The sequence below is a fragment of the Carica papaya genome, chromosome 7 (genome assembly GCF_054855325.1).
Source record: "Carica papaya isolate Zhongbai chromosome 7, ASM5485532v1, whole genome shotgun sequence".
Lineage (NCBI taxonomy): Eukaryota > Viridiplantae > Streptophyta > Magnoliopsida > Brassicales > Caricaceae > Carica > Carica papaya.
Genome location: NC_142315.1, coordinates 19,740,434 through 19,754,058, shown reverse-complemented (window position 1 = coordinate 19,754,058; position 13,625 = coordinate 19,740,434). Strand labels below are relative to the sequence as shown.

The following is a 13,625-nucleotide window of genomic DNA, read 5'->3' as shown; positions in this document are numbered from 1 at the left end:
TTCTCCTCAACCTGTCAATAGTCAAATACATTCTCTATTCGTTTCCCAAGTAAAAAAGGCAATTCTAGGAGCCACCTTTGTCTTTCAAATCTGTTTAATCGAAAATGGTTAGTATCATGATCGTTGCCCATAGTCAAATACTTATAGAAGATCTTAACAGGGTAATCCCCTTGTTTCCTCAATTTTCACATCAATGTCCCTGCAATCCTCAAGATGAATATGAGATAATAGGATAACAAGGCTTCATATTCTTCAATTTCTCAGTCATTGAGATTTCTTGTAACGTTCACATTTTATCTCCTACTCCTATTGTCCAATAAATAAGCCTCCTCCACCACCATATATTCTTTAATGACACAATAACAAAGATCCTCGGAAATTGATCTTTAAGTCTACCTTTACCAATCCATTCATCATGCCAAAAACGAATTCTGTTGCTCTTATCCACCTTCCACCACATTCAATAAATTTGTGTTTTCCCATACTAATTTTCTTCCATAAACCCCTACCATGTGGACTAGTTACCTCCCTGACTTCCATACCCACTTCCCCTATACCTCAACAAGTCTCTACAATCCTTTTTCATAGTCTCATATCTTACCTCATATCTCCACAGTCATTTTACCTTGAAGCGTGATGTTCATCTCAATAATAGTTCTTAGCCTAAGACCCCCCTTTCTCTGCGGCTTCTTCACCTTCTCCCACATCACTAAGTGAAATCTTCATCCCCCCACAAAAATCAGAACTTAATGTTCTCTAACTTCTTCGCGACCTTAGCAAGAATAGTCAATATAGATAAGAAGTAAATTGGCATATTTGATACTATACTTTGAATCAATGTTGACCTACCACTTTTAGATAAGTAATTCATCTTCCACCTTGCAAGTCTTCTTTGAAACATCTCAACCACAAGATCCAAAGTTTTCACCTCTTTATATTTAGAACCTAAAAAAGTATCAAGATATTTTATAGGAAGATGAAAAGCTTTACATCCAGTGCCCCTGCAAGTTTAAAGTCATCACTCATGTCACTAATTCTTATCAATTCCGATCTTTTTAGATTAATATTTAGTCCAGATACTACCTAAAAATACAAAAGAATGCATCAGAGATGAAACATCATTTTTTCCTCTGCTTGGTAGAAAATAAAATTATCATCAGTAAAAAACAAATGTGATATCTCAACCCTTGAATTACCACTGCCGACAGGCACCCCTTTGATCAAATTAACTTACCTAGCTCTCTCTAACAATGACAAAGATAAGAAGGGAAAGAGGATCTCCCCAACGAAGGCCTCTAGTTGCCATAAAGAAAGAGGAAGACCCTCCATTCACCATCACATCAAAAGACGTTGTGGTGATACATGTTTTCATCCACTTTATTTATCCTGAAACCTGAACCTTCTAAGCATGTAATCCACAAACTCCCAGTTCACATGATCATAGGTCTTCTCCATGTCTAATTTACAAAATATCTTCTCTCTTGCTACTAAACACATCATCCACCATCTTATTAGCTACCGTTACAACATCTAGAATCTATCCCTCTCCTAAAAAAATGTCTTGACTCTCCCCAGTTACCTCCCTTAGTACCTTCAACAAACGCCTAGCTAGGACTTAGAAATAAGTTTATATACACATCCCATTAAGTTGATGGGTTGAAAATCTTTTATTTCTTTTACTCCCTCCCCCTTAGCAATGAGGACTAGGAAGTTAGAATTGAGCAACTTCATGAAAGAGCCCAACTCATAATTCCTTGAAAACAGCAAGTAAGCCTTCTGTAATAATATACCAAATTCTCGAAAAAACTATATATTAAAATCATCTGGATCTGAAGCTTTGTCACCATTGCACTCTTTGAAGCCATCTAATATCTCTTTTTCTGTGAATTGTTGTTCTACCTCAGCACCACTAGCCTCATTTACTTTCCTAAATTTTAAATTATCAAGTCTTGGCCTTTTCCTATCCTTTTCCTCAAGCAATTGTCGAAAGTACCCACGGATTTGTTCTCTCATGTCATTATTTCCCTTAATGCTGTGATTCCCAATAACTATTCCTCAACATGATTACATATTTTTCTATGGCTTGCCATGCAGTGGAAATATTTGGTGTTGCGGTCACCTTCTTTCAACCACCTCCCCCTCACCTTTTACTTCCACAAAATTACCTTTATATGAATATTAATTTCCACCTCTCTCCTCAGTAACTCTCTTCTACCCATATTAGTCTATGAAAGAAGCCCCTCTTCTTCCTTCTTATCAGTGTCTTCAATCTCCTTCAGGATTCTAAGGATGCATTACTCAGTTTTTCCTTCCTCCTCCTTTGTCCATTTTTATTTCGCCTTTAGAAATATAATATTATTGGCAACTCTGTAGTTCGCATTGGCCTCCACCTTCATATCCTTCCACCAACTCTCCACCATACCCCTAAAGCCCTTTGCCTTGAGCCATTTGTTATCAGATATGAAAAGGAACAGGACCCCATCTAATGTCTTCAGGAGCTAGACAAATGAGGAAGTAATCGGATATGGGTCTTTGTAACACTTTTTGGCACATACTTGCAAGCTACACAAAAAAATCATGAGATATAAGAAAGCGATCAATTCTTGAGCATGATGGGTTGTCTCTTTGATTCATCCACGTTTACCTTCCTCCCATTAACGGTAAATCCACCAAATTCAGCCTATGCACTAGTTTAATTTATTATTACCCCCACAAGTGTTGTTGGCACTCGATCTCTCCGATCTCCTAAGAACCATATTAAAGTCTCCTCCCACAATCCACTTTCCCACCAACCTATTACTACACACTTACCAACTCTTTCCATAATAGTGTTTCTCCTCATTTGTGCCCCTACAATATACTGAATAAGAATTTATTTCCCACCACTCGATCTACTCAAATAATTAAGATATGATAACCTTACCGCTAATCACTTCTTTACACTTTAGCTTCTCCCCTCTCTATAAAATTAAGATGTTCCCTGCCACCTCTTCCGCCAGTAAAGCTTTCCACTCGACATCCCTACAACTCTACATGCTTTTAATTTCCTTCGCCTCTACCGTCTCCAATTCTATTTATTGGATACATAGAATATCATATTTTCACCTATTCAAGCACCCTATAATCACATTTCTTTTTTTTTTGTCCTATCGTTCAAGCCCCGTACATTTCAAGAAATTCTTTTTTCTACCATTTTAAGTATTTGATGTGCTTCTTCTCCCCCATGTTGCTTTTCTTCCTATAATCATAATTAATAAATGATCGTAGTCTTTTTAATTTCCTACAACTCCACTCTTGTTTTCTTTTTCCTTTCACCCCTGATGCCACCACTTCCTATGATTTTTTCTCCCTTTTTCTCATTTTAGTTTCTTCAAACAAACTCGTTACTTTATTCTCAATCCCTTCAAAAGATACTCTTAGAATCTTGTTGATTCTTTGAATATTCTGCATAATCCATATGGAGTGTTCTGTCACATTCATTTCTTCCTTACATCTCCCTCTAGACCAGTACACTGCATCCCCACACTTTCATGAACAACAATGATCGCCATCTCCCTAGCAGCGGCCATTGGACATGTTGACATCAACCAACACCATCGCCAATCCGTGTACATCACCCCTGTCTAAGTCATTTTCTTTCCTCTCAGTCTCCTGTTCCTCCTTGCATTCTGCCACTTCTTCACTGTTGCATGCCATTTCCTTTTCTTCTCCTTTTTTAAATAGCATATTCACCTTGTTGTTACCCATAAACGACCCTTCCTATGCATCTTCAACCAATTTCTCTTCCTTCTCACCGATCTCCAGTTCATCCTAGCTTTTCTCTCCACCAATCGGTCGATCTCCCTCATCAACATTTTTTTTCTCTTTTCTTTCAGCTTGATCTGAACAGGGCTCGATTTCTTGGGTCTCTAGGCCCATTTAAAGTTTAGGTTTTTTGACCCGCTTCTCTATTCGGGCCTGGTTGATCCACCCACTTACCCTTATCTATCCATGTAACTTTTTTTCCTCCATTTGGCCCGTAACTTTTTCCTTTTTTGTGGCCCACTTCCATTCAGTTCAGATTTATTCACCACCCCCTCACTTCTCACCTGACCCGCATGGCTCCATTTTAAAAATTCAAAATGGATCCGACTCAAAGAGTTTTTAGGTGTTGTCTTCCTTACCTGCTTCTCGTATTTGCATCCTACCGCCTCTGCAAGCAACAGCCGCCCAACCACCTCCACCGTGATTATAAGATTTACAACGCAATGAGGACACGATATTATCTATTTTTTCTGTACTCTCACCCTAGCTTCTTCACCTATCATTGCCACACCTGCCCCCTCCTCATCTGTCACTTTGTCTAGGTTTGTTAGCAGTCCAGGTTTGCTAGTTCAGATACAGTTTTCATTAATTTTCTCCACCCTCTTGCGTCATGGCCTTCAAGGATGAAAATCCTCGTCCTTTCCTTGGCTTTTTTCTCAGTCAATACCAAGAAATGACCGTACCTGTTCCATCCCAACGCCACCCATAACGTGTGTTTTTTTTTTTAGTGAAATGCTTCCCCCAAATCTTCCCCCTTTTCCTTTAGTAGAAGTCGGTTAACGAGTCCACCAACCACCCAACATCTTTTTCCTCTTGGTAAATTGATACCTGAAATTTCCTCCCATTCTCACTTGTACGGATGCCATTTTCCTCTCTGCCCTTACAAAGTACATCGAAAGATTTTTGGTCAACAATAAAATATTGCTTACTCTTTGCTATCATCCCATATCCCTGCTCGATTGACTGAACACATACCTAACGCACCCAGTTTCTTTCCTACTTTTTTTGACAACGTGTTGAGCCCCTAACTATAGATGCACTTGCTGATCTCTGATGGATAGTGATCAATTTGTTTTAGGCATTGTCATAGATACCGTTATGGATACCATCGTACTGTCAAGTGCAATAATATAGAGGTCCATATCATTGCAAAAGTTGATAAAAAAACATAGCAAGAAAAACTTAATACTTTAATACCATATTAAGAATGATTTTTATTTATATGTATTATGTTGAATATTATAATTTTATATATCGAGGCTTTTTAGGAGGGAAAATGGGAAATAGACAATCAATTATAATTAATTTCAAAGAATGTGATTTACCCTTATACTATTTAATTTGATTTATTTCCTCTCTAACACTATGATTTACTTATTGTTTGATTGATAGTCTAATACGAATTCTGGAGTTGTGGCCAATCGCATGATCGTGGCTGTGGTTTCTATCAAAGGCGTCCATATGCAAATAACTATCAATAAGATTCTTGCTTTGTTACTGACATTCTTGATTCTTATCAAACTACTTAGACGAATCGTACCCTTACTATTCAATGTCAATCCTGTTTGGAATTATTTTTACAAAACAAGAGATTGATGTTTACTTCTTTTTGAGAATCAGACTTCTTGAAGAAGTCTAAACTAAAGTCTAATTCCTACACAAATTAAAATCTTTAAAGAATTATGGTCGACTTTCATAATTGAAAGTTTTTCTATATATACACAATTTTAGTATAGAAAAAAATCTTAAAACATATGAATATTTCACTATTATACCCTCTTTCTCAGGCTGGTAAATAAACATTGTTCATTCTCAATTTGACAGTTATTCTCTGAAATGTTATATTGTTCAAGTTGGTGGGTACATCTGCAAGTTGAGTGTTGGTATGAAGGTAAAGGATGCTGATGGCTAATTTGTTGTTAAAATAGAGTTTAATTGCTCTATCCTACTTGACTTTTAGATCTTTTAAGATAATTTTCAACCATAATAACTCACAGACTCTTTCCAAATTTTTGTTTTACACTTTATCTCACCACACTATTTTGTTTCTTGCTTCTTCATGTATAGGTAACATCTGGTCAAGTGTGAGATAAATAGATAAATTTTATAACTAGCTGCTAGAGCATGTCTTTGTTGATGACCGTGTCTTCCTACACTAGTCCCAACTTATGGTTGGGATAAATTGGTGTACTAGTAAATTTACATGTTAGCTTACTTGTATCTTTTAGAAGGTCAATAATGTACATTTGTTGTAAAATGATCCTTACTTTGAGCAGCTACTTCGATATCAAGGAAATCTTTTAGTTTCCTTAATTGTTTCATTTCAAATTCATTTAGACTTGAGAAAAAAAAGTCATGTAATCAATGAAAAAATAAAACCATCAAACTCCAGATATTAAAAATGTGGGGTGGTTTCCAAATATCATTGTAAATTAATGAAAAATAAATAATCTTTCTTTTACCACTTATAGGAAATATTACACGCTTATGTTTAACTAGTTTCCATACATTACAATATAAATATCAATTGGTGAGGTCTTTAAATAAAGAGAGAACATTGTTAATTAATGAAAAATAAATAATCTTTCTTTTACCACTTATAGGAAATATTACACGCTTATGTTTAACTAGTTTACATACATTACAATATAAATATCAATTGGTGAGGCCTTTAAATAAAGAGAGAACATAACCTTAAGGGTAGAAAGAAAAAGGTGTCTAAGTCTTTTATGTTGGAGCCAAATCTTGACGGTACTGATAGTAGATAAAGTGAAGAGATATAACCTAGGTGCATCTAAGAAGTATAATCCGTTCCTTACGTTAGCATATGCCCAATCATCTTTCCCGAGTTCTGATTCTAAAAGTCACAAGGAAAGAGGAGAAAGATTACTTTGCAATTTAAATCATAGATAATTTAGTCACTGGTAAAATATTAGTGCACAGTTTTGGGACATGAAACACACTCTCAAGGGTAAAATTAGGACTTGCCTACTCTTGCTATTGTGATTAAGGAACCATCTACAATGACTATTTTCTTGCTACTTAGAAAAGGAGCATATGCACAAAGTAGGAAGAGGAATTTGCCCTATGATCAATGGTTCCTAGTAGAAAACTTACTTGAGCATGCTAATAAATTGGTACTTTAGAAACTCAAATAGAAACTTTAGCCTTTCAAATTCTTCTTTAAACTCTTTGTACTCTAGAGCTTTTTCTTCCGCTTGTTGATTGGTCAAGTGAGCCTACTCTCGGGGTCTCTTTTGGGTTTTTTCCCATGTCCATTCTTTGTTGGTGGGAGAATTATTATGTAGCTTCCAACATCTTTCTTTGGTATGCCTTGTTTTTTTGTAGAAGGTCAACCACAAGTTGTCTCAATTTTCTTCACATATCTTGGTTGTGTTGACTTTACTTTTTTGTTTTGTTGGCGTGCTTTCGACGCACTGGTTAGTGTAATGGAGCTCGTTGGAGCCAGATTTCTGCACTTGCCCCTCCCACTTTCTTTTGTAATAATGATAAAGATTACCTCATTCAAGGATTCTTTCTTCTTTTCTCAGTATCTGAATCCTCACTTTATCAAACTTTATATTGAGACCTATCAAGAATGATTTTTTATGCGCGAATCACTGATTAGTAGAACCCTATATGTACAAATTTTCTAGGATGGAAAAAAGAAACAGACAATTAATTACAAAATGTGTAATTTAACCTTATACGAATGGTGTTTTTGACTATAATTACATCTAATAGGATTTGTATTCTACAGGCACTTATGAGTCAGACTCTTGTTTATTAATGAGGTACCTGACACATTTTATTAATCAATTGCACATAAACTGGTTATTTTAGGTCTATATATTAAATTGGTTAGACCTTAATCCAAAGAGCTAAAATGAAATTGGATCGTTTTATGGTTTCATAGTGGATCTAAAATTACTGCTATGTTGAATTTATCTTTTGCTTAAATTTTCTTTTAAAGTTCCTTCTAGAAGCAACTTTTCATGTGCATAAATATTGGGCAAATTTGCTGTCTGCTGTTATTGGGAAAGTATGGATTTGATAGGTGCTCATAAATGAAACTTTGAACCTCCAGAACTCAGCTTCAAATAAGTTCTGATTCTCAATTGCAATATATACTGTAATTTCTGAAAATTTCCGAGAATTCTTTTATTTTAAAAGAGATGGTGGTATTAAAAAAATATCCAAGCAACATTGTTTGAAATTTATTTCGCAAAAGAATTCTCACTCTTTCATTCCCAGTGGATGGGTATTGTTTCTCTTATTGCTTTGCAAAGAGATTTACGTTGCTATTTTGTCCTAAAGAATTTTGTGTCTACGTGTACTTTCTTGTTTTGGGTTGGAGTAATCTCTTTGTAATAATATTTCTTCTAAAACCCTAATTCTCATAAACAAGGCATCAAGCATCTCTATTCATGCCAAAGCATGTGAGAGTGTAAGCTATTTAATTAAATTTAAAAGATCAACTAGATTTAGAAGGTCTATTCTTTAAACATCCAGGCACTATTAACCCAGAAATGGATTCAAGACAAATCTTGAAGGTTCAAAAAGAAGAAGCCTTTTCTTTTAATGTTTAGTTTGTACATATATAACTCTTACATCATCATACTTTCATTTTTGCTTACAAAAATGGTTTCTTTTTATTAAAATGCAACAGGTCTCGAGATTGCTTGCTACTATATTTTTACTGTCGGCTTCAAACAAAGATTCCTGCTTGCCATCTTCTGATAATGCACCATCCCAAAGTCAATGGGCTTCTTATTTTCATCAAGCTTCCCTTGGGACTCACATTAGTTACAAGTTCTTTTCAAATATGAGTGCGAGATGTAAATCCCCAGACCTCGTGAATCCTGAGGTCAGTCTTTTTGTGGTCATCTTTACCATATCTACAGTGAATAGTAAAATTTGTTTAGAGTCTTCGGTATCTCTCTCTCTTGTTGATTTTTCTTTTCATTTTTATCTGTTTCCATGGCTGAGGCATAACTCAATTTATAGTACATTAAGATGCATTTCGATTATTTCTTTAATGCATTTTTCTTTGCCAATCTTTCAAATTACTACTAACTACTTTGGTTGCTTACATGTAAAGCTAAATTTGATGTGTTATGTCTAATATTTTATGACCTGTAGAATATGCATGTAGGACATGTTCATCGTGGTTCTATCATTCATTGCCATTATTGATAAAATCACAACAATAAGATGTTATTTCATGTCATTAGGCTCTAAATCTCATTACCTGTGTTTTTTGGGGTGATTCCTGAAATTTTTTGAATAAGTATTTGAGGTGTAGCTTCTGATTGCATTTTGTTTTTGTTACTAGTGAATTATGTAGCTTTAATCATATCATTTTACTAGTTTTCTAAATTTACTTTTAAATTATTTTTTAATTTTTTATATATGATTAAAGTTCATTATAGTATATGACTGTTCTATATTAATGAGTGAAGAGATCTTTGTAAACTTAGATGTACATATATATTTCATATAAAATTTGTGTATATTGGTATATGTAAGTTTTGAAAATTTACATATGTTAATTATAATTTTTATGGTTTCAATATTTCTATTCTCATTTTAGATATTAACTTTACTAGCATAGAATATTTTATTTCTGTTAATAACTCATATTTTTTTGAAATTTTTCAACTTAAATAATAGAAAAAAATTAGAGAGAGATAAAACAATTCTATATAAATATATTTTACAAAACTTAAATATTTTTGCATAATACGCATTGGCAGATGATGCAGTTGTTTTTATGAAGAAAATTATTATATATTTTTATACTTACTAGTTATGTATTATGTTAAAATATCACCTGTTGTTATGTTTGCTTCTAAAATGATGCTTGTTATTTTGTAGATAATTTTTGTATAAAATATGACTAAAAGTAAAATAATACATTACTTAAGAAGAAAAATTAAGAAGAGTACATAATTAATATAAGAATTATCTATTTTAAAAAGCTCACCGATTAATAATATCTTGTATCACTTCTTAAATTCATAATTAATTATTTTTTAAATAGTTAGTACTGATTGACAAGTGATACAACTTTTTGAGAAATTAATTCATAAATTTATATTATTTGTAGTTACCATAACATATCACTTGTCATAATCTTCTTTAAAAATATTGTTTTCTTTGTATAGATATAGACATTACAACAAATATCTTCTTGATGTTTGGTTTTCTCAAAGCTTTTGCTTCTTTTTTTTTTTGAAATAAAAGTGTAGAATATATTAATGTATTGATTCCAAGGGGGCACCACCAATGTACGTAAGATTTACAGGTCAATTAATATATCAACAATAAGACCCAAGTCAGACATGTTATTAAGGTTGTATCTTAAAACAATAGAACCAAAATAGTGCAACCATCTATTTTTGATGTTGACCAAAATATTTTCTTTATCTTCAAAGCTTTTGCTTCTTGTCAATTGGTTTTCTAAAAAAAAAAAATAGCCTATGCCTGTTTGGTCCTAAATTATTCTGTCTTATGGGAAGTAGTTGGAAGATACTTGGCTGAGTTTAAACAAACTCAAACTTATTTTTCTGTGGTGGAAAAAAAAAAATAGATTTATTTGTTCTTTGACCATGATTTCTAGGTTTATTTGCAATGATTATTTCCCATTTCAGGTTTGTGGATGGAAGTGAGACATATCTCACTATATTTCAAGAAATGCATTTGTGCTTTTATTGTGGTAGCAAATGGATAGCATATACATTTTTTAATAGAAAAAAAATATTATTGAGAAAGAGAAGTGAATGTTACAAAAAATACAGCAGATAAGATATCCAACTGAACAAGAATTAAAAGGAGATCAAAGCATACAAGTAAAAAAGCAAGGGACACAGAAATGACAAGAGTATTTGCCATGCCCCTTGGCCCACAGGGAAGCCAAAAATATCAAATTTTCTTATAGAATCATGTCTGGAAAAGAGCAATTGTTAAATATTAGATAATTTTGACAATGCTCCTTGTGACAGTGGTTTTTGCCTTCTCCCTTACCTCTAGGCCACTAATGTTGAGTTGATGAAGCATTTCAAAGGAGGGGTTATCCGTAATAGGTTAAATGTGTCAAATAAGCTGACCCATAAGTTCTATTCTACCTCATGAATTTTGTTTGGTAACTGAAAGATTCTGTTTTTAATTTGATAATTATATTTTCAGGGCTTGCAGGTAACTGGCCCAACTTGCATAGGTTCAGGAAAATCGGATTTTTCCAGGTCTCAGCTGCCACTTTTTCCAATTAACTTATACCACTGTCTAAGTTACAGTTAATTGAATATTTTTCATTTTCTTTCAGCAGCAGGCTTGCTCCTGAGTCTATTCAAGAACTTGAAAAATTTGCAACGGAGTTTTTTAAAGGCCTTCCTTCTACCCCTGTGGTCTGCATTAGTTTGATTGGAGGTGCTTCTGCTAGTTTATTAAACGAATTATTACTGCATCCTTCATCTGTCCGTGCATGGATGCTGTTGTCACGGTTGTGTTCTAGGAGCCAACCTATTGTTTTGCTTCTGCCAGTGGATTCTGTTTTAGAAGGTATGTTGCTTAATGCTGGTGGATCTTCATTTCCTAAAAAACAGCAGATGTGCTTTATTTCTTGTATGGATAAATTATAACATGATAAGTAATGGTTACTACTTAACCAGAAAATTTTGATGATATGAATTCTGTTGCTGGGGAAGACATAGAGAATGTTGGTAAAAGATGGCAGTGTCCATGGGGTTCCACAGTGGTGGATGATGTAGCTCCAGCATATAAGCTGATACTGGAGGAGAATTTCCTATCATCTTCAAATTTTCCCTTGCCAGATACAAAAGAGAATAGGTCTTTATGGTGGATGCGGAGAAAGAAGATTGATCAATGTCTTGCTAAATTGCTAAGGTAGGGAACTATTTTGTGATATCTGTTTTTAAGTATTTCCTTTGGCGCTGCTGATATGAAGCTTTTATGAGATGAATACTCTCTCTCTCTCTCTCTCTCTCTCTCTCTCACACACACACACACACACACACACACACACACATTGATGATGGCATTAAAGTCAAAATGTACATCCACTATGAACAACTAGAACTCTTATAAATTTATACTTAATTGTGTGGGAGGAGCCAACAGAAAACCTATTTTATAATCCCATAAAGCTGTGAGTCGGAGGATCCATAAAAAATCAAACTCAATGCAAATTGGAGCCATTTTCTGAAGAAATTTGCTAGCTGCTCTTGGCTGGAGTAACAGTGAAAAAGTAACTAATTAGAAGACACCTTTTGTCAGTCAGAATTCAATTCAAGTTCCACATGCTTAGATTTAGTATGGTTAACTGGATTCGGGGCCATACTGGTTGAACTGATATTGTCACACTACAATCTCAGCGGACTAGAACTCTTGAAATGGAGTTGAATAAATTGGTTATCTGGAAATACTAGAAATGGCAATAGCCATCACCCATTCTTGTGTCGTAGCAGTCAACCTGGATACTGTTGGTTCCTTCTTTGCATTCCAAGAGATCAAGGTGGAACTCCCAAAAAAAGATATCCAGTTGTCAATATTCTAGTATCTTGACAGCAACACCAATAGGCACAGAACAAATAACTAAACAGAATAAACAAAGAAGTGTACTGCTAAAGATCATAGGCTTTGGTGCCACTGATATATGTCAAGATGCATTTCAATGCTAAAAATGATCTTCATTCTGTCATGCATGTATTGACATGCTTGGTTAACAAACCAGTAGAGCTCTAGTTCAGTAAATATTAGATATTGAAGGCTCTCATAACACTGTTGAAAGAAACTGAAATTAGGTAAAAAGAATAGTGTCCTTTGCTTGTTAGACTATAGAACAAATTCAAAAGTCTCTTATTTGCTACAAACAGGACCAATAGAAGAACCCTATGAAACCATGCAGTGGAAGTCAGTGTTGAGCCACATCAATACTTGTGCACTTTTCATCCAAAAAAAATCTTTATGCATTTTACCAACCAGCTTGAATGATTAGAACGCTGAAAATCACATAATTATTTCATATGTTTAAACACATCCTCCTTGAGATTCTCACTGAGAAAAGTATTTTTAACAACTAGCAGATGAATTCTCTAGGTTGAGGTGCATTTCCACTTTAAACATTATTTATTATCTGTTTTGTGTAGATATTGGTCAGCTATCCTTTATTGAGAAGCTATCCTTTATTAAGAGTTGCCAATTTTGCGTAAATAGTGGTCAGCTATTGTTTATTGAGAATCTATCCTTTATTAATGAGTTGACAGTTTTTATCCTATTCTATTTTTCCTTCTTTGGGAGGAACACTGGTCCTCCATTGTTGTATTCCTCTTTTTCTATCTAATAAGATTTATTTTCTTTTCTTTTTTTGTGAAAAAAACATGTGTTTGATGAATATCCTAGCTCAAGTGACTTAGAGATGAGAAGAGGGAATCGTTTGTGTTTTGTTGATTTTATAATTAGACTCTAATATCATAACGATTCCTTGCCAACACTTGTTGCTCTTTGCAGCAAGATGAGAATTACCATTGCTAAAGTACAATTAGTTGTTTTCTTTGCCTTCAACTCCCCCTTGGATCCAACTAACTTCACTTTAGGAAGAGAAACAATGCAAAGCATATTGGCATTCTCCCTTTACTTCATCAAAATCTTGGTTGAGTCATGTCATAAACTAATAGGCACGATCTTTATCCACAAAGTGCTTTAGGCGAGCTTCATCTTTACTGCAATCCATAGTAAGGTTGTTGATCCAATTCCTGCCACCATACTTTAACATGCTTTGTGGATTATGTCTTGACGTTCAA

General features: G+C 34.2%; 1 protein-coding gene across 6 annotated transcripts in view; it reads left to right on the top strand.

The window, feature by feature from the left end:
• The window catches only part of ESP (separase), a 42,068-nt gene that overhangs the window by 22,715 nt on the left and 5,728 nt on the right, over positions 1-13,625 (top strand). For 3 of the 6 annotated variants that reach the window (XM_022033679.2, XM_088208574.1, XM_088208575.1), the window contains 4 exons: positions 8,474-8,671; positions 10,993-11,048; positions 11,129-11,364; positions 11,475-11,709. In XM_022033679.2, the coding sequence (XP_021889371.1) occupies positions 8,474-8,671; positions 10,993-11,048; positions 11,129-11,364; positions 11,475-11,709 (725 nt within the window). The remainder of the gene's footprint in view (positions 1-8,473; positions 8,672-10,992; positions 11,049-11,128; positions 11,365-11,474; positions 11,710-13,625) is intronic. The other 3 variants (XM_088208573.1, XM_088208572.1, XM_088208571.1) reach the window with 3 other exon arrangements.